The sequence below is a fragment of the Myotis daubentonii genome, chromosome 1 (genome assembly GCF_963259705.1).
Source record: "Myotis daubentonii chromosome 1, mMyoDau2.1, whole genome shotgun sequence".
NCBI lineage: Eukaryota > Metazoa > Chordata > Mammalia > Chiroptera > Vespertilionidae > Myotis > Myotis daubentonii.
Genome location: NC_081840.1, coordinates 78,448,544 through 78,475,435, shown reverse-complemented (window position 1 = coordinate 78,475,435; position 26,892 = coordinate 78,448,544). Strand labels below are relative to the sequence as shown.

The window sequence follows — 26,892 nt, the reverse complement described above, 5'->3', positions numbered from 1 at the left end:
CCAGCTCCCCAGGCAACTCCACTTAGGAACCCTAAGATCTTTAGCCAGGACACACACAGACATATCTTGCTACTGGTGGGGTCTACTGGCCAAGCAGCCTCTACCTTGTCAGATGTCCTTGGCGAATGTCACCACTTAGCCTGGGCAACTCTGGGTGGACCTCAGCTCAGCTCATTGGCCTGTCATGAGGCCTAGTCCATGGCCTGCACTCGGGCAGTGGCACCACTTCCAGCCTCAGGGGATGTGGGCCTAAACTGAGCATGGGACAGCCTGAGGACTTGGCCTCCTGGCCATGATGTTCCCAGAGGCGGCCACAGTCTGGGCAAAAGAGACCACAGGATTGCTGAGTCTCTCTCCACCCTGGCCCAGACCATCCCTTGAGCCAAGTTGATGTAGTGGGGCTGAGGGAGATGTGGGGCAGAGAACTTACAGCAGTGTAGCTGCACTACCCACCTGCAGAGAGGTCTGTGTTCCTAACAATAAAGCTGCTACCTAGTGAGGGCCCACTGTGTGCCTGGGGCTGTGCTGGACCTGTTACCTATATAAACTGGTGGTCTTTATAGCCCTGGGAGAGAAATATGACTATCCCCATGTTACAGATGATAAAACTGACTCAGAGAAGTTCTGTGATTGACCTCAACCACACAGCTGGAAAATGGAGTGAATTTTTATGACTGACCCCAAAGCTCACCAGGCATGCCCTCCGAGGCTTCCAGCCCTGGATCCAATGGACCAAGTCCACAAAGCCTCCTTTGGGGTAAGTTGTGCTCATCCAAACACTCCCTGATGGCAAGATCCACCTTCCCAAACACCCCAGCAAAACTGGGCCAGCCTCAGCCCCTGGCCCCACATTTCCAGCTGTCCACTATTTGTGGGAGAGCAGAGACTCTGGACTAGGGAGTGAGGGCGGGTGTAGAAGGGTAGATTTTGGAGCCAGGAGGAAGACAAAAGAAATGACAAGAAGGAGCAGCTGTTTGTAAAGGGAAACCTGAGACAGGCACGAAGCTCAAGTCCTAATCCCAGGCTCATGTGGAGCCAGGGTCGGGGTCCCCCCAAGGTCAGGGAATCTGGGGGCAGGCAAATAGGAGTGCTCAGCCCTGATCCAGGGTGGGTGCCTTCTCCCATGTGCACAAACAACTGGTGCCTCATTCTTGGGCCAAGCCCCCTGCCTCTTCCTGCCCCTCTCCTGTTCCCATTCCTTCGGATTTGGGGGCTTCTTTCCACAAAGGGGTCTCCTCTAACTTGCCTGAGCGTGCCTCTCCTCCCCCCATTCCCGATAGTAATTTTAGCAACTTTTTCTCTGAACTCCCGCTGGCATGGTCACAGAAAACAGCCCCTGCTTGGGCCTGACACTTGATCAGGGTGGTGACAGGGCCCAGACAAAGCAGACACAATGCCGGGGAGGGGAGGTGCGGGAGGGGCAGAGGAGGCAGATCACCTTCCTTCCACTCCAGGCCTTATTTGGTCTACCTTGGTGAAGGAGCCTTCTTCCAGTCGCTCTTTATTTATAGCATTCCGCTCTGCTCTCCTTTGTCTTGTCTGCTATCACTCTATAGTACACTCTGTGAGATCCCCACCCACCTCGCCCAGTGGGGCCCCTGGCCCCTCACTTCCCCCACCAGGAATGTACATGTGAGCAAAGGCACTGGCTATAAGCTCAGTCTTGGATTTCGATTCTGCAAACAGTTAAATAGAGCTGCCCGGAAGAAGGGTCTTTATTTTGGCCACCATTAGATCCTTACTGACTAGAACAATGACTAGCACTTAGTAGGCACTCAGTAAATACTTGTTGAATGAAAGAATCAGCAAAGCTGCTCAGTTCATATAGTAGAGAGCAGAGGGAAGAGAATCTTGGAACCAAGAGCGAGTGCCAGAGGCTTGGGGAATGAGTGGGGATCTTTAAGGATATCAGACCCTGTCTTCAGATTGGAGATCCAAGGCTGGAAATCCAGAGGTGAGGAGGCTGAGCTCTGTCACATCAGTAGGCCAGTGCTCCCAAGCCCACCAGGAGGAAAACAAAGTACAATTGATTTACTCAATGTACAAAAGGTTTCCCAGCTCCACAGCCAGGGAGGCCAGCTGTGAAGACACTGGCTTTGTTTTTTTTGTTTTTATTGTTTTATTGCTTAAAGTATTACAAAGAGTATTACATATGTCTCCTTTTTTTTTTCCCCCTGCCCTTGACAATCCCCTGGCCTCCCCTACCCCCAGTGAAGACACTGGCTTTGAAATGGCTCAGCCATGTCCCAAGTATTCTTGGTGCATCTCAATTGCCTGCCTCTGTGCCTGAGCCCTGGAAAACCAGAGAGGGATGGAAGCTTTGAGCTTGGAAAGTTGGAAGGGGTGCCTGAAAAGACATTTTGCTGAAGCATTTCTTCCTGATTAAACTGTAGATGTAGACTTTACAATGTAATTAAAAAATATAAAAGTAACTAACCTCTAAAAAGGGGAGAGAGCCTGGCCAGTGTGGCTCAGTGGTTGAGTGTTGACCTATGAACCAGGAGGTCACGATTCAATTCCTGGTCAGGGCACATGCCCGGGTTGCAGGCTCAATCCCCAGCAGGGGACATGCAGGAGGCAGCCAATCGATAATTCTCTCTCATCATTGATGTTTCTATCTCTTTCTCCTTCTCCCTTCCTCTCTAAAAATCAATTAAATTTTTTTTTATAAAAAGGACAGAGAGAGAGAGATTTTGCCCTTCATTGTCAATCCCTGGGGTCCCTACCAGTGGGCTTTCTTCCTCGGCACCTGGCAGGGCCTGGTCAGGACCCCCAGAGTTTGTTCTGCTGGACCTGTTAGCAGTTGGGCCCCTCAGGGCCACCCTAGCAGCTGTATACCTCAGCACTGCAGCGCTGTGGCTGCACTGGACAAGGCCGCTGTGTTCATGCTCTACCCCCCCTTGCCTGCACCCTTCCCTACAGCTGCTCAATATCCTCAGGCTATGCCTTGGTTACCAAGCAGCCCCCACGGAGGCGCCCAGCCTAGATTTGTCCTTCCCTGCTATGCCCTCCCTCCCTGCAAAGTGGACCTGCACTATCCCATCCTCCAGCCTGCCGCTCTCCTTCCAAGCTGACAGCTCATCAGATGGGTTAACCCGCACGCGCTGAAGACCTGCAGTTGGGAAGGAGTGGGGATTCTAAATCAAACCACGCAGCGGTTGCCTGGCCACGGAGCCAGTGGAGCTTGCACACCATTGCTGGGAGAGAGTGGCATTGGCTGTGTCCTGTGCTCACAGGCTGAGCCCCAGCTCCTTTTCCTTACTAACTCTGTGGCTGTCCCTAAGGCCCGCAAGAAATGGGCAGATCTTTGCTGTCTCTCTGCCCCACTTGCCAGAACACCAGTCTCACCAGGTTTGGTTAGAGACCATCCCACAGAACACAAGTGGTCGGCTGTCTTGGTTAGGGGTCTCCTTCTACGGGAGCTGTGCTATCTGTGGCTCCGGATTGTCTGGCTCTGGGCTAGGCACTTAGCACCTATGGGCAGAGCAAGGAAAAGGAGCCAGGCAAAGGCTCCATCAAGCAGGACCATCTGGAAGCTGGACCCTGCCCTCCGCACACATTGGGTCTTTAGGCTCCCTGCCCTCCTTTCTAGCCTCCCTCCACCCCCTTGGGCTTCCTCCCCCATTTGCTGGGTTTTCTTTCTGCCCTTGAATCTTGCTGCCCTGACTGGCTGCTTGACTTTAAAGAAGGCACTTCCCCTCTCCATAAAATGAAGGGCTTGGACCCATCACTAAGGCCTGTCTGGCTCTGAGGCTCAGTGACCTCAACACATCACCTGGCTAGTCCAAGGAAATTAGTGCCTGTGCTAGAGTCACCATCTCTAAGCTTCCTGGTCGTTGTTCTTGCCACTTGGCTGGGAAACCTTCTTCCAGCCACCTCAGTCTGGCCCCCATCTTCGGGTCAGGCCCCCAACTCTGCCCGACCCGCTGCTGCTGACACTCAGCCCCCTCCCATCTCAGTTGGATGCAGGACCCAAGCCAGGGAGCAGGGAGGACACTGTGCAAATGGGGCCAGGCCGGTGCTTGGGGCAGGGGGCCGAGGGGCGGCAGTGCCAGGAGAGCCCTGGCGAGGGCCAGGCGCTGCCTGCCTGAGGTCACCGGTGGTCAGTTGTGGTCAGTTCCCTCTCCTGCCAGCTGTGGAATTTGAGGCCTGGCCTGGGAGATATTTTGGCTGCACTTTGAGCCATCCCCGCCCCCTGGAACTCAGACCCTGCATTCTCCATGCCATAACAATGACGACCACTTCCAATTGTTTCCTGGCTGGAAGGGGGGAGGGGAGTGGTGTTTAGGAAGAGGGGGGGAGAGCCTGGGGGAAATGCTTCTAGTGACAACAGCCTTTCTAAATCGGGCTGGGGACTGGGTGCAGGTGGGGGTGGGGGCGCCCTGCTGCCCCATATATACAGCCCCTGACCAGGTCAGGCTCCGCAGCTCTCTCCTGAACTCTGTCCTTTCTGCACTCAGGTAGGAGACGGAGCTGGAAGCCTTCCTCTGGGATAAGGGGGCCCAGGTTTAGGAAGGGGCTCCTCTTGGAACAGCAAGCTGCATGCAGGCCTTCATGCAGAGTACTGGATCTGGTAACAGCACGCATGTTCAGGTCTAAACATGCGTGTATGTGCCCAGGAGGAATGGGGGCTCATGTGTTACTGGGGGATGTCTGTATCAAAGCATATGAGACCAGAATGCATCAGAGGGGTGTGTGTGTGCGCGCGCGCATGTGTGTGCATGCAAGTGTGTGTGCGTGGTGTGTACAAGCATGCATGGTCTGAACACAGATACACAAATATTAAGTGTGTTTATGATCATGCCTGAGGACAAGCAGGTCCATTTGGGGCGAGGCACAGGGGGAGGAGGATGGCAGAGAATGATAATTTAGGAAGCGTGTATGTTTAAAAGCTAGTTCTGAGAGGTCTGCAATGTGTAACTACCCATGTCCACGCACGTGGAGGTGCTTGTGTGCGCATCCAGCAGTTGAGACTGCTACAGGTTGTGTACACCCTGCAAAGGAGTCCGCAGGCACCTGGTGTGGCTGGTCCAGGTCTCTGCATACTCAGAGACAGCCTATTTTTGCTGTTCACATATTTAAGTGCACGTCTGTTGCTGAGGCATATGGCACTCTGGGAGGGGGTGTGTGCCGAGGTATACGAAGGAAGGGAACGTGTCTGTGTGAGACATGAGTGGCGGGCATGCGTGTTTATCAGAGGACATGTGGAACACCTTTGGTGGTGTGAGGGGTGTGTCCATAAGAGGATGCCCACAAGGTCTCCTCTCTGAGAATGTCCACCAAGACTGACAATCAAATGGGGACAGGATGGAAGAGAACTGGCTTTAGAGTCGTGAGACTAGGGTTCAAGTCCTGGCTCCATCACTTACTGCTTTGTGTTCTTGGACAAGCAGGCCCTATAACTTTGATTTCCTCGCCTGTTGAATGGGGTGAGGATTGAGTAAGAATATGTGAATAAAATGCTTTGGAAGCTATAAAGCTCTGAACAAATGTGAGCATTTGTTGTTCTTCAGTTGCCTCAAGGAATGGAAGTTTCACTAGATGGGTATAGGCAAAGGTGGGACCATCTCCCAGGAGGGAGGGGGACTAGGGCTCAGAATTGAGTTGGCATCAGAAAACTAGAATTACTGCTTAGGGGATAAAAGGAATAGTGCTTGGAAAGCAAGAGAGAGGACAGGACCAGAGAGGCTGACTACCACTGCCCACCTATTTTCAGTACTAGGGGAGGGGTGCGTGGGTGCTGAAGGAAACAGCAGGAGGTGGCACGGACACAGCCTTCCCTCTCTCCAGGTCCCTACAGACTTGAGACGCTTTTCTCCTACAGACATATTTGAGAAGCCAAGGTAAGGAAAGCTGAAGATGGGGTGTGGGGGGATCTGGGAAGATACTGAACTCTAGCTTCTGCCTGGCCTTGGGGAGAATGTCTTGATGACCAGGAGTCCTCACCTGTGACTAGTGAGGGGGCCAGGGAAAGACAAGGGTCAGAGATGGATATAGTCAACTTCCTACTCCCACAAGAAGCCAGGATGCTCCACCCTTGTCCAGGAGAGCCCCAGGGTGAACAAAAGTTGGTTGAGCATCATCCCACATACCAAAAGGTTGTGGGTTCAATTCCCAGTCAGGGCACATACCTAAGTTACGAGTTCAATCCCTGGTTGCATCAGGAGGCAACCATCAATGTTTCTCTCTCACATCAAGGTTTCTCTCTCTCTTTCTCCCCCCCCCCCTTACTCTCTCTAAAATCAATAAAAGCATATCCTTGAGTGAGGATTTTAAAAAATGTTAGTCTCTCCTTCTGCTCTGACAGATTTTCAAGGCATTCTTGGGTTGAGGGATAAGCTCAAGAAACAAAGGACTTACCAGTGACCCCTCCTGACTCCTGAGCATGGCGCTAGGCTCTGGGGCTCCCACTATAGAGATCTCAGGGAGAAGAGCAGAGGGGAGGACAGGTGGGTGGGAGGGCAGCCAGCTCCTTCTCTTGCCCACTGCAGGCACAGCCATGGGGGATGCAGAGATGGCAGTATTTGGGGCCGCTGCCCCCTTCCTGCGCAAGTCAGACAAGGAGCGGCTGGAAGCTCAGACCAGGCCATTTGACCTCAAGAAGGATGTCTTCGTACCTGATGACAAAGAAGAGTTCGTCAAGGCCAAGATTGTGTCGCGAGAGGGTGGCAAAGTCACTGCCGAGACCGAGAATGGCAAGGTGGGTGGCAGGGCTGTCCTAAGAGGCCTCCCCGGATAGCCCCCACACAAACCTGAGGACAGTCCGATTTTCCCTTCCTTTAGGTAGGGATCCACATCCTCCAAATAGCCCTTCTCATCCCCAACATCCCGTGTATCTTCTCTATGATCCCGGCTTCTTCTCTCTTGAACACCATCGTCCTGTAACTCGCCTAACCTCTCCCTGCGGAGGGAGGACTGACACAGGCTCTGTGTGGGGGCTGTTGCAGACAGTGACAGTGAAGGAGGACCAGGTGATGCAGCAGAACCCGCCCAAGTTCGACAAGATCGAGGACATGGCCATGCTGACCTTCCTGCACGAGCCGGCCGTGCTCTACAACCTCAAGGAGCGCTACGCGGCCTGGATGATCTACGTGAGTGCTCCAGCTGTGGCCGCCCTTTGAATCTGGCGGCTTCCTGGCCCATACACATCTACTTCCTGGAGACGAGAGTTTCTGTTCTTTGTGCTCAGGCAGCATTGCACTCGGTCGTAGTCCCTACATCCTCGGTTCAGTTCTAATGCCCTGAGGGCTGGCATTACTCAGATTTAATGAATCCATAGATTTTCCTTTCTCTTCTTCCTCTTGGCAATCTTTCTCTAACTCTAATGCCATCCCTCCCATTAGCAACTCACTTCTCTTTTTCTACTTCTAGACCTACTCAGGCCTCTTTTGTGTCACCATCAACCCCTACAAGTGGCTGCCGGTGTACAATGCGGAGGTGGTGGCTGCCTACCGGGGCAAGAAGAGGAGTGAGGCACCGCCCCACATCTTCTCCATCTCGGACAACGCCTATCAAAACATGCTGACAGGTGACAGGCCCCAAGTGAAAGGTTTTCCTGAGAATCCCACATGAGGAAACGCACATGCTGGCTCTCTTCCTCCTCCTGAGGGGTTTGGAAGATGGGACAGGCCTGGGGGAAGGCGGGGAGTGGGGAAATGGGGGGACACCAAATAAGAGCATCCTGAGTGGCTCCTGATTCCCTCATTTTCTCCCCACAGACAGAGAAAACCAGTCCATCCTGATTACGTGAGTGTGGCTCCTACCCTGTTCCCTTCCGGAATCTCCCTGACCCCAGCCCCATCAGGGCCCCCAGCCTCTATGCAGAGCCCACTCTTTTCCCTCCACCTTCATGCCAGCTCCTCTTTCTTCTCTGGACTTTCCCCTTACCTTCTCTTTGTTCTCTTCCTTCCCTCTCTTATTTTTCCTTTCCAATCTCCTTCACCCACTCTTCTCCAACTCATCATTTATTCCTAAGCCCAGTATCACCATATCTTCTTCGACTCTTCATTTCCTTCCATCTTTCCCTTCCCCATTCTTCCCGTCCCATTCATTCTTAGTCTAAATGGCGTAGGCCCATCTCCCCTGATTGACTTTACCCAGCTAAGACCAGGCTCCACCTGCCCAACCCAGCACCTTCTTGTGCCATCCTTCCTGGTTGCTACGCCTGACCCTGGGTATGTCAAAGTACAGCTATGTGTTTGGGATGCTTAGTGTCTGTCAGCTGCCTGCGTCAGGGCTCCCACTGTCAAGTAGGACCAGACACTCTCTCCTGACTTGAGGCTTGTTGGCCCACAGCAGTGTTTGTGCACTGCCTAAGGAGCCCCTGAATGTCCCGACAGCGGAGAATCCGGTGCCGGGAAGACAGTTAACACCAAGAGGGTCATTCAGTACTTTGCTGTTATTGCTGCCATTGGGGATCGCAGCAAGAAGGACCAGAACACAGGCAAGGTAGGCCTGTTGTCCCTCGAGGGCCCACATTGCAAAAAGGGAAGGGAGTCTTACCTCCCATCCTCCTGACCTCTTCAGGGCACCCTGGAGGACCAGATCATCCAGGCCAACCCTGCCCTGGAGGCCTTTGGCAACGCCAAGACCGTCAGGAATGACAACTCCTCCCGCTTTGTGAGTAGTTCCTGACCTTGGACTTGGGATTTGGGCTGGTCGAGGGATAGCATCAAATATGAGCTTTCCCTCAACTCATCACTGCTCTCCTCCACCTCGCCAGGGGAAATTCATTCGAATCCATTTTGGGGCAACTGGCAAGTTGGCATCAGCAGACATAGAGACCTGTGAGTGCCATCAATCTGCTAGGGCTCAGTCCGAGCTCACACTCATTTTAACCATCTTGATCCCAACCTCTCTCTGTCTGTCTTTCTCTGGGTCTCTGGCCCTCAGTCTCTCTCCCCCTCTTTCTGCCTCTGTGTGTCTGTGTCTTTAGTTCTCTCTCTCTCTGAGACTTCCTCTGGACTTTCTCCATCTCTGGCTCTAGATCTGTGTGTCTTTCTCTGAAACTATTTCTTTCTTCCTGGCTCTCTGTCTCCATCTCCACCTCTGTGTGTCTGCGTATGAGTCTCTCTCTCTTTCTCCCCCCTATCCCTCTCTCTCTGCTTCTGCCTTTTGCTTGCTACATTTATCATTCATTTCTGTTTCCTTGTACTTAAAGGCCAACCTTTCCTTTCTTTCTTCTCCCCTACTGTTCACAGACCTTCTGGAAAAATCCAGAGTTATTTTCCAGCTGAAATCAGAAAGAGATTATCACATTTTCTACCAAATCCTGTCTAATAAAAAGCCTGAGCTGCTGGGTGAGTCAGACTACCAACTGAGACCAACGGTCTCCATGGCAACCTGGTTCCTTCTGCTTGGGCTGCTTGCTGGCATGCACTGGGTTCATGGCACTGCTGAATTGAGTTCTGTGGGATGTGGAGCCACATTAAGGCCTGTCATGTGCTTTTCTACAGGCCCTGTGCTGCGGCAGTGAGAGCCAGGGGTTTCTGCCGTATCCTAATCACATCTTCTTCCCCCAGACATGCTGCTGATCACCAACAACCCCTATGATTATGCATTCATCTCCCAAGGAGAGACCACTGTGGCTTCCATTGATGACTCTGAGGAGCTCATGGCCACTGATGTAAGTGTGTAAGGACCCAGTCCAGAGGTGAAGGTATTGGTGGTGAGGGGCAAATGGGTATTCCACTGGCCCAGGAGTAGAGCTGACATTGGCCGTCTGTTGTTCATAGTGGTATGTCCCTCCCTGAGGGCCAGCATGTCCCTCCGGCCAGGGTGTGCTGGGATATGGGTATGATGAGATAGGGCTGGCCAATATATGGTGTTCACTCAAACCAGAGAGGGCTGAAAGCCATGGGACAGAGAAGCAGACAAGTGAAAAAATAAGGCATCACTAAGGGAAGGAGGGAGGGCAGGGTCATGTAGGGTCCATGAGCTGGGCTCGCTGTTAGGTAAACAACATATATGGACAGATATGGAAGGTCCAGGCAGGGAAGCAAGTGTGGGGCCTAGAAAAGGGGCAACAGTAGGAAACATGCGTGGGTAACCCAGAGCACTTCCAGAGAACAGTTGTTATCACTGACGCTGGGGCTGAGGCATTCTATCCTCCAGCTGGTACCTCCCACCTTTGTTTTGGAGTCATCACTGGGTACGGGATTCTCAGAACTCACAGGGTTATCTCTCCAACTGAAGAGAGACATCATTTACCTGCCACACTTCCTCTCCTGTGGGCCACCAATATGGGGCCTTCTTACAGAATGCCTTTGACGTGCTGGGCTTCACTCCAGAGGAGAAGAACTCCATTTACAAGCTGACGGGTGCCATTATGCACTTTGGAAATATGAAGTTCAAACAGAAGCAGCGAGAGGAGCAGGCTGAGCCGGATGGCACAGAAGGTGGGAGTCTGGGATGCTGGGGGCAGCAGCGGAGTCGCTGAAGGCTGCATCTGCAGAGGAGTCATCTCTCTCTCTTTTTAAATTTATCTTTATTGTTGAAAGTACTACAGATGCCCCCCTACCCCCATTGAACCCCTCCACCTGCTCCTGTCCCCTCCCCAGGCCTTCACCAAACTATTGTCTATGTCCATGGGTTATGCATACATGCATATAAGTTCTTTGGTTAATCTCTTCTGGGCCCCTCTTCCCTCTGAAATATGTCAGGAGTCCTCTCTTTATCAACTATGCTACCTACCCTTTCTTTCCAGAGGCTGATAAGTCTGCCTACCTCATGGGGTTGAACTCAGCTGACCTGCTTAAGGGGTTGTGCCACCCTCGAGTGAAAGTGGGCAATGAATATGTCACCAAAGGGCAGAATGTCCAGCAGGTGGGTCATCTTTAGGAGATAACTGATGGCGGAGTGGAAGCTTTGGAATTCACTCTTCCCAATGAGTCTGCTCACCTGGGTCTCTCCCCTACTTTCCAGGTGTCATATGCCATTGGGGCACTGGCCAAGTCAGTGTATGAAAAGATGTTCAACTGGATGGTGACACGGATCAATGCCACCCTGGAGACCAAACAGCAGCGCCAGTACTTCATTGGAGTCCTGGACATCGCCGGCTTTGAGATCTTCGATGTGAGTAGGGGGAGCCCTGGGAGTAGGGGGAACAATAACACACTCATCAGCACATGCAACAGGAAAGCCATAAGCCAGACACTGGAAAGGCAAGAGGGGTTCAGCAGTGACAGAGGCAGTCAGCATTTTGTCTTTAGGGGGTACTCCCTCTCTCTGCCCTGACAGGGGAGGGGACAAGCCACACCCTCACTAGGCTGAACATTCGGATACCTGCCTACCTGACCCACCTCTGCCCTCATCCCCCCTGCAGTTCAACAGCTTCGAACAGCTCTGCATCAACTTCACCAATGAGAAGCTGCAGCAGTTCTTCAACCACCACATGTTCGTGCTGGAGCAGGAGGAGTACAAGAAGGAGGGCATCGAGTGGGAGTTCATTGACTTTGGCATGGACCTGCAGGCCTGCATCGACCTCATTGAGAAGGTGCTGCCTCAGCCCCCCTGAACTGTCCACTCATACCCACATGAATGCCCCAGTCAAATTGGCAACCTCATACCTTCTAAGGAACAGGATCTGGATAACAGGAGAATCTGGAGCCCTAATTTCCAAAGCCCTCTGTTGTCCTAGCCACCCAGGACAGGGTGGCACCTAGGAGAGCTGAGTTCCCAGGGGCCTGAGAGTAGACACACAGAGGACCTCCCACCTCTAGAATGACCTCCCACACCAGTGTGTTTAACCACGTTGGCTTACCCATCCAAGAAGCAGAAAATTTGAGGGTAGGGTGGAGAATTGTAAGAGTGCCCCTATTTTCAACTCCACCATCTCAGGGATCTGGGTGATGAATGATATGTATAACATCAACATTCTCAGACTTTCACAAAGGTTCCTCTGAAATCAAGCAAAGTCTTCCACCTTGGGAAGGCTTGAATGAGTGCCAGTCAGTAGATAACTGTGCTCAGAGCTGAGCCTGATACCTTAATGTCCAAAGGGGTATCTCCATAAGTAAATAATGATCATAGAGCAGGCTCTATCTCCATCTATATGAGGCATGCTCAGTGATGCTCTCCCTTCCACCCTCAGCCCATGGGCATCATGTCCATCCTGGAGGAGGAGTGCATGTTTCCCAAGGCCACAGACATGACCTTCAAGGCCAAGCTGTACGACAACCACCTGGGCAAATCCAACAACTTCCAGAAGCCTCGCAATATCAAGGGGAAGCAGGAAGCCCATTTCTCCCTGGTCCACTATGCTGGCACCGTGGACTACAACATCCAGGGCTGGCTGCAGAAGAACAAAGACCCACTGAATGAGACGGTGGTGGGCTTGTACCAGAAGTCGTCCCTCAAGCTGCTCAGCATCCTATTTGCCAATTATGCTGCGGCTGATGCACGTAAGTAGAGACTGGGAACCAGGTGCCTAAGGGACAGGGTTTCTGCCCTGGATCTGAAGCAGGAAAATTGCTACACCCCATCACTTTCATATCAGGCTGTACCCATGTCATACCAGACTCATTGAGAGAGAATTGGGTGGAGAAACTGAGGCACCCACAGTGAAGGCCCTCCCTTCGAGTCCAAATGCCAGAAAGGATATGAACTAGAGCAACGGTCGCCAACCTTCCAGACCTCACGGACCACCAGTGGTCCATGGACCACCAGTTGGCGACTGCTGAACTAGAGGGTGTGACTTTTCACCCCTGCCCCGGCCTCCCCACATACCTATTTGTGCCCCTTCTCTTGACTCTCCTTCCCACAGCTCCTGATAAGGGCAAAGGCAAGGCCAAGAAAGGCTCATCCTTTCAGACCGTGTCAGCTGTGCACAGGGTGAGTGTATGACCCCAGCCCCAGCCCAGCATGGCTCCTTCTTTGCCTTGTTCATCCTGTCTCCTCATTCCATTTATGATCCTTTCCACTCTTTGTCTGCTCATCTCCTCATTTCCATTCTCTTCCCCTTGATTTGCTGGCCTCTTCCCTTACTCAGTTCCCATCTCACCTCTCTTTTCTTTCCCTCCTGCCTTCCATCCTCTCTCTCCTCTCCCATGTCTTCCCCTAGCATTCCTTCATTCTTTTTAGCTCTTTGCATTCTCTCAGTCTCTCTTTCCTGTTCTTCCTCTCCTCTCCCATTCTTACTTCTCTTTCATTCACTTTCTTTACTTTTCCCTCATGTTTTTTGGGATCACAGGAAAATCTAAACAAGCTGATGACCAACTTGCGCTGTACACATCCCCACTTTGTACGTTGCATCATCCCCAATGAGACCAAGTCTTCAGGTGAGCCCCAGAACTCAGGACCAGCCCACTGCTGGAGACTCACTACCCCAAGAACAGGCATCTACTAATCTCCCACCACCGTGCTTTCCAAATCGCATTCTTCTCCTGTCCCCCATGAGGTCCCCTGCTCCTAGACTACCTTACCTTTGGAATGTGTAACTCAGGGTAGCATGTAAGTCTCTTTGATTAACATTACCTCATGAATACCTTAAAACACCCAATGAGACATATAAGGATTGTTTATTTCTTTTTTACTGATAAGGAGATAGAGGCTCAGGGGCCTGGGTCTAAGGTTTAGCTCTGTTCTGATCAACTTAGTGACTTTGGTCAAGTCCCTTAACCTCTCTGAACTTGACCCCTCTTGTTTTAGTTTATTCTCTAGAAAATGGGATATATCTTCCTTGGCTACCTTTTAGGCATAAACTGCATAAAAAATGTGAAAGCCTTTGGTTACTCTTAAAAGCGAAAGAAAGAAAGAAAGAAAGAAAGAAAGAAAGAAAGAAAGAAAGAAAGAAAGAAAGAAAGAAAGAAAGGAAGGAAGAGAAAAGAAGAGAAAAGTAATTAAAGATCATTATTAACTAACCTGCTAAGGCTACTAGCTTATAAGTGGCAAATCAGAATCAGAACTCAGGACTTAGCTCTTAGTCTAGTGCTCTCCCCACACACTCCTCTTTCCTCCCTCCTGCTGCAGGGGTGATAGACAACCCCCTGGTCATGCACCAGCTGCGCTGCAATGGCGTGCTAGAGGGCATCCGCATCTGCAGGAAGGGCTTCCCCAACCGCATCCTCTACGGGGACTTCCGGCAGAGGTGGGTACAGGGAACAGGGGGAGCCCAGGTGGCCTTCGTGGGGAATGGAGTCTGCAGGTGGCCCCAAATTCTGTGGGAAGAGCTGCCCAGTGCAGAGCGTGGATGATTGCGGGCCTCTCCCTCCCAGGTATCGCATCCTGAACCCAGCGGCCATCCCTGAAGGGCAGTTCATTGACAGCAGAAAAGGGGCAGAGAAGCTGCTGGGTTCCCTGGACATTGACCACAACCAGTACAAGTTCGGCCACACCAAGGTGAGTGTAGCGCTCCACAGGGTGGACTTGCAGGGCTTGCAGCCATGTTGAGCAGGGCAGCTATGAGTTTGGAAGGCAGATTCCTGATTCCAGGCTTCTTGTTTCAAGCCAAAGGCTGGAAGGCAGGTTTCCTTTCTCTCTTGTCTTCCACATTTCACTCCCAGGTCTGGAATGAGCAGATGATGGGTCCCCTGGAAGCTCAGCCAGGGTCTCCTACCCTCTTTCTCCATTGTGGATACCCTTCTCTGAGGCTGCGATCCCCTTGGGTCTTCCCCTTGTCCGCAGGTGTTCTTCAAGGCGGGGCTGCTGGGGCTGCTGGAGGAGATGCGAGATGAGAAGCTGAGCCGCATCATCACTCGCATTCAGGCCCAGTCCCGCGGCGTGCTCTCCAGAATGGAGTTCAAGAAGCTGTTGGAACGCAGGTGAGAGATCTCAAAAGGAGGGTGCCAACCTTAGGACCAGGTTGGTTCAGGGGCAGTATCAGGAGAAAGAGCTTCAAACAATGAGACTGGCAAGAATGTCTCATAGGGACAGAGGGTGGGGCTCATGGTCAGAGAACAGGATGGATGAAGGAAAGGGCCTAGGAGTCAGGGCCTCAGAGCAGAAAGGAGGGAGGAGGGAACTCTCACCACTCCTCTCACTGGGCCCCTGCAGAGACTCCCTGCTGATAATCCAGTGGAACATTCGGGCCTTCATGGGGGTCAAGAACTGGCCCTGGATGAAACTGTACTTTAAGATCAAGCCTCTGCTGAAGAGCGCAGAGACAGAGAAGGAGATGGCCACCATGAAGGAGGAGTTTGGGCGCCTCAAAGAAGCGCTGGAGAAGTCCGAGGCTCGCCGCAAGGAGCTGGAGGAGAAGATGGTGTCCCTGCTGCAGGAGAAGAACGACCTACAGCTCCAAGTGCAGGCGGTGAGGCTCTGGGTCCCTGTTGGCTCTTCCACCAGCTCTGACTGCACTGAACCTCTCCACCCAGGAGCTCACCATCTTGTCCCTTCACAGGCAGAGGATTCTGGAATCAACACTTTCAAAGGCCTCCAAAGAGGTCCCTTGAGAGAAGGAAAAGGAAGGGGAGAAAGAAATAACTTTTAAAACACAGGCTTTCTACCTCGGTTTATCCTGGATCCACAGCTCAATACTTTTGTGAACTTGGGCAGACCATGCATTACCTTTGAATCTCTATGTCCTCATCCCTAAATGGAATAAAGCTACCCATCTCACCACATTGCAAACATATGATGTATATATATGATGTATATATATTTATGTAGTTCTCTTCCTTCAAAGGAGACCAGATGAGAGGGAAAAACAAAGAGACTTCTGGTTCCCTTCCCTCTGTTCCCATCCCCCAAAGCTCTCACCACATTGCCCTAAAATCCATCCCCTCCCCATCCTTCTACAGTTCTTCTCAGTGGGGGGATGTCCTGAAGCTCCCCTCCTATAGAGAGGGCTGAGCCTGTTCCACTTCCACCTATCTCAGCAAAGACCCCACCCACTGAACAGCCTCTCCTCTGTGTCTCACCCTCAGGAACAAGACAACTTGGCCGATGCAGAGGAGCGCTGTGACCAGCTGATCAAGAACAAGATCCAGCTGGAGGCCAAGGTGAAGGAGATAAATGAGAGGCTGGAGGACGAGGAGGAAACGAATGCTGAGCTCACTGCCAAGAAGCGTAAGCTGGAAGATGAGTGCTCTGAGCTCAAAAGAGACATTGATGACCTGGAGCTGACATTGGCCAAGGTGGAGAAAGAGAAGCACGCAACAGAGAACAAGGTGAGGGCGGCTCCCTCTGGTGCCAGCCCAGGTCTCCTCAGGATTCAAAAACCACAGACCTTAACCAACACCAGGCCACTCAGGGGATCCTGATAGCAATGTGGTCCTTGGCATTGGAGATGTCTCCAATAAATGTCTCCAAGCTGGTGACCTTTGACCCTAAAAGGGATGGGGTTCTTGGTTGACAGGTGAAGAACCTGACAGAGGAGATGGCTGGGCTGGACGAGATCATCGCCAAACTGACCAAAGAGAAGAAAGCTCTGCAAGAGGCCCACCAGCAGGCCCTGGATGACCTTCAGGCTGAAGAAGACAAGGTCAACACACTGACCAAGGCCAAGGTCAAACTGGAGCAGCAGGTGGATGATGTGAGTAGATTGTCACAGGGCCTAGATATACCATGCCCATCTATACTTGTTTGTATGTGTCTGTGCAGAGATATTGGAGTGTGCTCCCTTTCCTGAAACCTTTCTAGAAGGGAGCTGGGGAATAGAAAAGGGGAAGGATACTTGAAATATTAATGTTTATTGCATGTAACATTATTATATTTAAAATAGTTTTTCTTGAAATATTTTTAAAAAAAGAAAAGGGGAAGGATGGTCAAATGTGAGTTAAGTAGATCATGTCACTGACATGATCAACAGTAGATTCAAACATATATATCTCTACCTTCAACCACTGGATTTAGAGGGTTATCTCATAAGAACATGATACATTTCTCTGGGAATTTTGTGAGAATCCTCAAAGAGGATCTTTGGATTTCTAATATTTTAGGCAAGGTCTTGTCCTCAGTACTCATTGTTTCCACAGATAGTTCTTTGTGCACATCTCTGTTGAGTCACTTTCACTCTTATCATTATTGAAGTGTCTGTCTCAGCCATAAGAATGTGAGCTGCCTTTAGGGAGAAACTTGGATTTATTTAATTTTGTTTCTGCAGTGCTTAATATGGCTCCTGAAATTTAGTAGGTGCTTATCCTATGCAGAATGAATGTATGCAGATTTGGGGTTTCATCCCACAGGCATTCATTCAATCATTTTATCAGTTACTGAGCATCCCTACATGTTAGGCCTTCTCCCAACCCCCTGGTAACATTTGGCCCACTCAGGGGAAGTTTTCCCAAGTCCTGGACATCTCTTGGGATCCCCCAACCCTGGGAGTGACTGAGTTTTCAATCACAAAGTCAGGATACTTGTCCTTCTCTCCACCAGCTGGAGGGGTCCCTGGAACAGGAGAAGAAGGTGCGCATGGACCTGGAGCGAGCAAAGCGGAAGCTGGAGGGCGACCTGAAACTGACCCAGGAGGGCATCATGGACCTGGAGAATGCCAAGCAACAGCTGGATGAGCGGCTAAAAAAGTAGCGTATTTCCCTCCCTGTTGCCTGTTTTTCCTCCCCAGCCCAGCACCCTGTTCTGTGGATGACAGTCTAAGCTGGCCCAAGACATCCATCCTCAGAGGCAACAGCCCCATTTAGATTCAATAAGTGGGTGCAAAACTGAGGTCAAAGCTTCCAGGAAGAGCTCTTTCCTCCCCAAGACATGTACATCAGGGCCCAGCAGCTCTCCCTGGTAAAGTCTAACTTGAATCCCTCAAGCCCTTTTTTCTATCGGGCACTTAAAAAGGATGGAAAATAACAGCTCGCCCCCTTTATACACAAGTCTTTCTGGAGACCAGCTGTTAACATGGAGGAATGCTCCACACAAAAGCCTCTCAAGAAAGTTCTCTTAGGTCCTTCACGGAGAGCCCAGAGAGCCACAGAGAAATGGGTCAGCCATCACACTTGAGCGATGCAGGATCTGGGCCATTTTTTTCCTCATGAACTTGTGGTTCTAAATCTTATTGCAAGTCCTTCCAAAATGTATAGTTCTACTTTCCAATTTGGTAAACAGTGAGCCTGCAGAACATGCTTGGGTAATCAAGGATCCTATGGTGCTTTAGAGTCAGGGCTTTGAAAGGCTCCACATCGCCATAGGGCTACATCAGCCTAGGAGCCTCCATGCTTCCCCAGGCACAGTATTTGTTGAATGAGTGAGTAAATACATGATCCCATTGATCCTCAAACCACCTTTAAAGGATGGCATTTTTAACCCCAATTTACTACAGAGGAAACAAAGGGTCAGAAATGTTAATCAAATTCAAAGTAAGAGTGAGAGAATTGAAGACCTTTAAAGTTAAAAGGGGCCTTTGAAACATCTAGCCCGACCCCCTCATTTTACAGACCAAAGAGAGAGAGTCCCTCAGAGCCCAGGTCCTGTCACTCCACCTGCGATGTTCTTCCCATCACTTTTCCTGTTGGGCTTCAATCCTTCAGCTGGTGGACCCTCCATCAGCCCTGGAAGCTGTTTTTCTGCTGAAATCCTCCTGTTCATTTGTTTTATTACCACTTCCAACCACAGGTGGGCCCTTCTGGAGCCCAAACAGCCTCCCTTGCTTCAGCCTCCTTTCTTCCCCACAGGAAGGACTTTGAGCTGAACGCCCTCAATGCGAGGATTGAGGATGAACAGGCCCTGGGCAGTCAGCTGCAGAAGAAGCTCAAAGAGCTTCAGGTAAAGTCTGGGATGCCCAGAGTGGCACTAGACTCAGCTTCCCAACCCCCTCCTCCAGGCTGTCTTCTCCCCAGCATCACAGGCATTTGCTATGGGTCCATCAAGGGAGGAACTGAGCTATCCTAGTTTCCCCATGGAACACCTCCATGAGGGACTGGGTGATCCAAGAATGACGTAGGAAGAGACCTTGAAAAGCTCACAGGTCAGGGAGGCAGAAATCTTGGCTTCCTATTTCAGATCTGGATTAGCTGATGACCATAGGAAGCCCACTCCAGATCTCTGAGCCTCCATGTCCTCCCCTGTACCTGGTAACTTTTAAGGTCCCTGCAGCCCTGATGGCTTATGACGTCCTTTGTTACTTCTAGAGCAAACACTGTTGTCTAGTCAAGCAAACATGGTTCTCTTACTCTAACTTTTATTAGTTTTCCCACTAAACTGCTTTAACTATCCCTAGAATACAGGTCTCTTTGTCCCTCTTCAAGAGCAAGCTTCAACCACTTTCAGTAAAGAGAATGTATAATGTTTTGGCCTAAAGAAAGGCTAATTTGGCTGCCTACACCATCTCCCTCAAATCCTTTTCTTTCCATATCTCCACTGGTAGAACTAAACTGACTTGCTGTTCCAGACAGGCCAGGAGTCTTCTAGACCTGGGGTAGGGGGCTCCCATGGAGGGCTCCAGGCAGTGGGGCTGAGCCCTTTGTGTCTGGGCCCAGGCACGCATCGAGGAGCTGGAGGAGGAGCTGGAGGCCGAGCGCACTGCCAGGGCCAAGGTGGAGAAGCTGCGCTCAGACCTGTCCCGGGAGCTGGAGGAGATCAGTGAGCGGCTGGAAGAGGCTGGCGGGGCCACATCTGTGCAGATTGAGATGAACAAGAAGCGTGAGGCTGAGTTCCAGAAGATGAGGCGGGACCTGGAGGAGGCCACGCTGCAGCACGAGGCCACGGCGGCAGCCCTGCGCAAGAAGCACGCTGACAGCGTGGCCGAGCTGGGCGAGCAGATTGACAATCTGCAGCGTGTGAAGCAGAAGCTGGAGAAGGAGAAGAGCGAGTTTAAGCTGGAGCTGGACGACGTCACCTCCAACATGGAGCAGATCATCAAGGCCAAGGTGGGCCTGTGCTTAGCCTCTCTCCTCCTCCAGTTCCTTCCTCCCATCTCCACATGTCTCCTCTTTTCTTTGAGGGCTCAGTTTCCCACTTTCCTTCTACCCAGTTCTCTGATCCTCTTCTTCCTTCCATGCCTTTCCTCTTCCTTCTCCTTTTCTTTTTTAAAAAAATATTTTTATTAATTTTTTGAGAAAGCGGCAGGGAGAGGGAGAGAGAGAGGGAGAGAAACATTGATTAGCTATCTCTGCACACTCCCTACCAGGGATGGAGCTTGCAACTGGGGTATGTGCCCTGACCGGGAATCAAACCGACAACCTTTCCGTGCATGGGACGACATCCAACCAATTGAGCCATACTGACCAGGGTGCCTCTTCCTTCTCCTTTAATTGCTTCCATTAAACCTCTTTCAGTGCCCCCTGAAACCATCATTTGACTGTCCTTCCTCTGTCAGGCTAACCTGGAGAAAATGTGCCGGACCTTGGAAGACCAGATGAATGAGCACCGGAGCAGAGCGGAGGAGACCCAGCGTTCTGTCAATGACCTCACCAGCCAGCGGGCCAAGCTGCAAACGGAGAATGGTGAGTGCTCCCCCAGCCTTGGGGAGACACATACACATACACATACACATACACATACACATACACATACACATACACATACACATACACATACACATACCTCTCCAGAGAATGGAGCCTGAGGGTTAGGAGAAGGATATCTGGGGCCGGGGGGTGGGGGGGGGGGGGAGAGGAGTGCCTGGCCTTCAAGAGTTGAGTGTGTCTCGGTGACTTTCCAGGCGAGCTGTCCCGACAGCTGGATGAGAAGGAGGCGCTGATCTCCCAGCTGACCCGAGGCAAGCTCACCTACACCCAGCAGCTGGAGGACCTCAAGCGGCAGCTGGAAGAGGAGGTCAAGGTGAAGCCTTGACTCAGGCCACGTGGCCCTCTGCCGGGAACATAGCACTGGCCTTATATCACATCATTTCCTCTCTCCCAGAATTCCAAAAGGAATAATAGCCTAGACCCCACCGCAGGCCTCTTGAGTCTAATCCCCAGCCTGAGGCTTCCTGCTGCCTTTCCTGGAGAGATGTGAGGGAGGACATGGGCTAAGGATGCCTGTGGGTCCTGGGTCAGCAGAGCAATCTGAACCTGGAGAAAGAAACTCACTGGAGCCTATTTCTAGCATTTTTCTGGGCTCCTGAAAAAGGGGAGAGAATATGACTTTTAAAAAAGGTCAGGGCTCAAATTCTAGCCTGGCTCCTAGAGGTTGGTGATCTTGCAACTGGGGCATGTGCCCTGACTGGTAATCAAACTGGCCACCTAACCTCTCTAGACCTCTGTCTCCTCCCCCCAAAATGGGAGTGAGGATGATAATGCCAGCTGCAGTGAGGGGGCAGGGGTGACGGGCATGAAGCTTTTTGTAAATGGTGCAGTGCTACATGGGCATACTTTCTTATTAGTTCTCAGTAAGCCATTCCAGGTCCACTGGAGTTAGAGCTAGGTGAGCCATGGGGAGGCTGTTGCAAACAGGGTGAGGGGATGGGCAAGGGCTGGTGCTTTATGGGGAAAGCTGAGCCTACCTCCTGGCGTTCACCTCCCCAGGCGAAGAACGCCCTGGCCCACGCACTGCAATCGGCCCGGCACGACTGCGACCTGCTCCGGGAGCAGTATGAGGAGGAGACAGAGGCCAAGGCAGAGCTGCAGCGCGTCCTGTCCAAGGCCAACTCGGAGGTGGCCCAGTGGAGGACCAAGTATGAGACGGATGCCATCCAGCGGACCGAGGAGCTCGAGGAGGCCAAGTGAGTCCCAGGCAGCCTGCCTCTGGCCCGGGCCCCTTTGCCGACAGGACACAGTGCAGCTCGATCCTCAGTAGGCTGGGTACATGGGATGGATGCTTAGCTAGGTTCTGACAACACTGGAGGACCCTGCCCTGGCCCCATGTCCTTCTCCTCTCAGGGAAGCTTTTTGCTCGCATTATGTTTCTCATCCGAATATAAGACGAACAAAAGGTTTGTCTGAGGGCAGAGTGCTCCCACCTGGGGCAGGTGCTGTGGCAAGGCAAGATGGGGTGGCCTGCAGAAGTTCCTGTGCCCTCCCTGTCTGCAGCCTAAAGGCTGGCCCAGGTTTCGAGGGATGCCACCCAGAAGGCCCTCCTGGGTGCTGTGGGTCTTCACACTCTGCCACCAAGACTCTGCCACTCAGTCCTCTGCCCCCTGGGGCCCATCCTCAGGCTTCTCCCACAAGCTTCTGAATTTCTAAGGATCGGTTTTCCAGAAGAGTCATGTCATTTCCTCTTGTCCAAATACCCCCTCCTCCATCCTTTCCCCCTCTCCTACCATCCCTCCCCCACACACTCCCGGGGCAGAAAGAAACTGGCCCAGCGGCTGCAGGAGGCTGAGGAGGCTGTGGAGGCCGTCAATGCCAAGTGCTCATCCCTGGAGAAGACCAAGCACCGGCTGCAGAACGAGATCGAGGACCTGATGGTGGATGTGGAGCGCTCCAACGCGGCCGCTGCGGCCCTGGACAAGAAGCAGAGGAACTTTGACAAGGTGGGTCCTGGTGGGGGCCACAGCCAGGGGGCAGAGCAGGGGTACCAGCATCAGTATGAGGCCAGGAGCAAACTCCTTGGAGGCAGGGAAGAGGCTGAGGCCAGGCAAGGGGCCTGGGCAGCCCCTGGAGGTGGGGCAGGGGGCTGCACAGTGAGTCTGACTGTCCCTGCAGATCCTGGCTGAATGGAAGCAGAAGTATGAGGAGTCGCAGTCAGAGCTGGAGTCCTCACAGAAGGAGGCTCGCTCTCTCAGCACAGAGCTCTTCAAGCTCAAGAACGCCTATGAGGAGTCCCTGGAGCACCTGGAGACCTTCAAGAGGGAAAACAAGAACCTTCAGGGTGCGCTGGGGCAGGAGGCCAGGGAGGGGAGGGAAGAATGGCCACTCCTGGCACCACACAGGGCCTCCATGGGGTATGTCCTTTCCCAATGGACCAGGGCAGCCCCCAACTGAGTTGTTCGGCCCCTCCCACAGAGGAGATCTCTGACCTGACGGAGCAGTTAGGTTCCAGTGGAAAAACTATCCATGAGCTGGAGAAGGTCCGAAAGCAGCTGGAGGCTGAGAAGATGGAGCTGCAGTCAGCCCTGGAGGAGGCCGAGGTGTGTGTGGAGGAGGGGGGAGCTCTAGGCTGTGGTCACAGTTCTCATCTCACTTTTGTCTGATTTGTTCACTGTTCCATCCTCAGAGCCTAGAACAGTGCCTGGCACATAGTAGGCACTCAACAAATATTGTGGAATGAGCAAACAGGCCACTCAGTTCCCTTCACACAAACATTGTACCTATTACATCTTTGAAAAGATTTCCTGTTTTCACTTTCCTCCCTTTTCCACCTCTGCCTCCCTCTTTGGGATTTTTACATTCTGTGCCTGATTGCCCCTGTTTCCTTGGCAACACCTTTTCTCTTCATTTTCCTCTTTGTCTTCATTGCTAGCTCTGCTCTGTGAGGCCTAAATCACCTTCTATTAGGCCTATTTTTTTTTTTCCTTTCAAATTCTCTTTTCTTCTTTCTCCTTTTGACTAAACCACTTACATCACTCTTGAATTCATTTTGTATCCATGATTCCTGGACAGACCCCTACCCCAGCCCGTGCCCTGACTCTCTGCCTCTGACCCTCTCTCCCGGCCCCCCTGCTAGGCCTCCCTGGAGCACGAGGAGGGTAAGATCCTCCGGGCACAGCTGGAGTTCAACCAGATCAAGGCAGAGATGGAGCGGAAGCTGGCTGAGAAGGACGAGGAGATGGAGCAGGCCAAGCGCAACCACCTGCGGGTGGTGGACTCGCTGCAGAGCTCCCTGGACGCGGAGACGCGCAGCCGAAACGAGGCCTTGCGTGTGAAGAAGAAGATGGAGGGCGACCTCAACGAGATGGAGATCCAGCTCAGCCATGCCAACCGCATTGCCACCGAGGCCCAGAAGCAAGTCAAGAGCCTCCAGAGCTTGTTGAAGGTACATGAAGACTCTTGGAAGCAGGAATTCTGCTGCCCAGAGAGGGGAAGGCCTGTATGTGGCCAAGTTGGGTGCTAATGTCCCATTACAGCTCCAAATTCCTCCTGCCCCAGGGCCATTGCGAGGCAACCCACAGGCTCCTCCTGAGCCACCATGATGGGCTCTCCACCAGTATCCAGTTTGGTGTAACAGTTCTGATGGGCCCAGAGGCCAGCTCCCTCTCTCATGCCCATCCTCTTGATCCACAGGACACCCAGATCCAGCTGGACGACGCAGTCCGGGTCAACGATGACCTGAAGGAGAACATCGCCATCGTGGAGCGGCGCAACAACCTGCTGCAGGCCGAGCTGGAGGAGCTGCGGGCTGTGGTGGAGCAGACAGAGAGGTCTCGGAAGCTGGCCGAGCAGGAGCTGATCGAGACCAGCGAGCGGGTGCAGCTGCTGCACTCCCAGGTGAACAGCTCCCTGGGCATTCCTGGAGGGAAGCACAGGCTGCAGCACCCAGCAGGTGAGGTTTGGGAGCCAGTCATGATGCTCAGTGATTTTCATACTCTGCCCACCCCGGCCCTCAGAACACCAGCCTCATCAACCAGAAGAAGAAGATGGAGTCGGATCTGACCCAACTCCAGTCAGAAGTGGAGGAGGCGGTGCAGGAGTGCAGGAACGCTGAGGAGAAAGCCAAAAAGGCCATCACGGATGTGAGTGCCCCCGCACCTTCCAGCCTCCCCTACAGACAGACATGAACAAGGGCTCTGGGTCCAGGCCAGGCCACTGGGCTGTAAGGACAAGGTGACTCTGCAGTTTCATGGGTTTGAGGGCCTCAGGGAGCAAACGCCAGGATCGGAAAGAGCTGATCCTTTAGGGAGAAGAGACCTGGGCCCCGGTTCTTTGACACCTCTCTCCTGTCCACAGGCCGCCATGATGGCAGAGGAGCTGAAGAAGGAGCAGGACACCAGCGCCCACCTGGAACGCATGAAGAAGAACATGGAACAGACCATTAAGGACCTGCAGCACCGGCTGGACGAGGCTGAGCAGATCGCCCTCAAGGGTGGCAAGAAGCAGCTGCAGAAGTTGGAGGCCCGGGTGCGGGAGCTGGAGAATGAGCTGGAGGCCGAGCAGAAGCGCAATGTGGAGTCAGTCAAGGGCATGAGGAAGAGTGAGCGGCGCATCAAGGAGCTCACCTACCAGGTGCGGCTGGGTTGGGCTCTCTGCACCATGGCCTGAAGCCAAGGTGACAACCAGTCGAGAGGAAGGAGGTGTTCTCTGTGAGCCTCTTTCAGGGCAAGGGGTGGGATGCAACCCCTGGATGCCCATTTCCACATCCCCGATCCCTGTGCTACCCTGAGTGTCCCCTGGCTCAGAGGTTAGTCTTTGCGACTCCTGGCTGAGAGCTGCACCTCAGCATTCACCCTCAGCCAGCCCCTGGGGACACACACAGAGCTCCAGACAAAGCTCTCCCTAAACAGGTTGCCAGAAAGCAGGTATGTGGCCAAGCTTGGCCGGGCACCATTACCACTAAAATATACCAAAAATATACCAAAGCCATTCAAACAAATGGCAAAACTTTTCAGTTATACATGAGGTGTAAACTTTAGCTTTCCATGGTGTTTTCCAGAATCAGACTCTCACTTAGATGTTGTTTCTGTCCAACCCGGAAAGTCACCATCCCTCTATGCACACTTGTCCTTAATCTCATCAAGTCTATGACATCCCTGCAGCCCAGGAGATCCCATCATGCCGGCAGTCCCAGGTCACTGCCAGCACCTGCTGGATTCTAGAACTGAGGGGCTTGTCCTCTGTGGGGCCCTAGGACCTCCGAGGGCCTGCTCCCAGAAACAGCATGCACACACAATTTTGTGCACAATTTGGAAAATCTTATCAGCTCCCTAAACCCTTTCCTGGTACAAACCATTAAAAATATTTATACCTTTCTTGGGGGGTAGGAGTGGGCGAGAATTATAAGGGAGAACTGAAATGTTTGGTGAGGATCAGAAAGTAGAACTGGGCCAGGATATTACATTCAGGGTAAAAATGGCAAGTGGAGGGAGGGGCATGCCTCCTATGACTGTGCCGTCCTCCCTCCCGACCCCCAGACGGAGGAGGACAGGAAGAACCTGCTGCGGCTGCAGGACCTGGTGGACAAGCTGCAGCTGAAGGTCAAAGCCTACAAGCGCCAGGCGGAGGAGGCGGTGAGTGGCCTTGCTGGGGACTGAGCCTGGAGGTGGGACACGGGAGCCAGTGCCCCAGGCCCGGAGGCTGACCCTGAGCCCTCTCTCACCTCATTCTCCCCCGAACCCCTGCAGGAGGAGCAGGCCAACACCAACCTGTCCAAGTTCCGCAAGGTGCAGCATGAACTGGATGAGGCGGAGGAGCGGGCCGACATCGCTGAGTCCCAGGTCAACAAGCTGCGGGCCAAGAGCCGTGACATCGGCACCAAGGTGGGTCCCCTACCCCAGGCCTTATTGGTGACCCCCATGGTAGCGCACCCTCCCACATCAGTGCCCAGACTCCGCCCCCACACGAGGGTGCCTCCTCTTTATTCATTCCCCACAACCGAACCACAGGGCCCTAGAGGGCAAAGTGAGTCAGTCCTCTGTGATTTCTAAGATTCTTCCAGCTCTCACTTTCAATGATTTTGCAAACCCCGGCCCTAGGGTGGTCAGCAACCCGAGAAGACCCCACTGCATACGTAGCCAGTATGCTCCAGTTTCCGCCAGCTGCTAGTCTCCGCTTTCAACTAGTTTTGGCCTACGACCTTGCAGTGCAATCTTCAAGTGGGGTCCCGAGCACCCCTGTCCTCACCCACACAGCTCCCTCTCTGACCCCAGAGCTTACCTTCCAGAACTTTCCCTCCTCACCGATCCCTAGGACACACCTCCCAACATCATGGGGCCCCTGCCAGGCCACACAGCAGTCCCCCACCCCACCAAGTGCCCCGGCTCCCCTTGGTTCTCTGTGCCCATCCCTGCCCAGCGCCCACCTTTCTAGAGCTAAGCTGGACTTTGTTTCCTTCCAAAAGGGCTTGAATGAGGAGTAGCCTTGCCACAGCTTCTTGATCTGCTCAGTCCTGAGGGTGCCAATAGAGTCCCAGTCCTGGAGCCTATAAAGCAGCCCTTTTAGAGGAAGTGGAATAAAGCGATTTTCCTCCAAGTGA

The 26,892-nt window shown here is 52.6% G+C and overlaps 1 protein-coding gene across 1 annotated transcript; it reads left to right on the top strand.

The window, feature by feature from the left end:
* The first annotated feature begins 4,353 nt into the window (after positions 1–4,353).
* MYH7 (myosin heavy chain 7) lies at positions 4,354–26,892 on the top strand. The gene is made up of 40 exons (XM_059708193.1): positions 4,354–4,460; positions 5,791–5,843; positions 6,492–6,700; positions 6,948–7,091; positions 7,372–7,528; positions 7,719–7,746; positions 8,340–8,448; positions 8,527–8,619; positions 8,723–8,786; positions 9,201–9,299; positions 9,522–9,625; positions 10,259–10,397; positions 10,706–10,824; positions 10,924–11,073; positions 11,324–11,494; positions 12,092–12,401; positions 12,764–12,831; positions 13,190–13,277; positions 13,969–14,086; positions 14,214–14,337; positions 14,623–14,759; positions 14,992–15,247; positions 15,864–16,106; positions 16,295–16,471; positions 17,314–17,459; positions 18,558–18,648; positions 19,362–19,751; positions 20,201–20,327; positions 20,546–20,664; positions 21,351–21,547; positions 22,114–22,297; positions 22,470–22,635; positions 22,770–22,894; positions 23,431–23,739; positions 23,988–24,191; positions 24,311–24,436; positions 24,651–24,926; positions 25,832–25,927; positions 26,042–26,176; positions 26,758–26,892. The coding sequence occupies exons 3-40, from the start codon at positions 6,500–6,502 to the stop codon at positions 26,773–26,775; spliced, it is 5,808 nt and encodes a 1,935-aa protein (XP_059564176.1). The 5' UTR covers positions 4,354–4,460; positions 5,791–5,843; positions 6,492–6,499; the 3' UTR covers positions 26,776–26,892.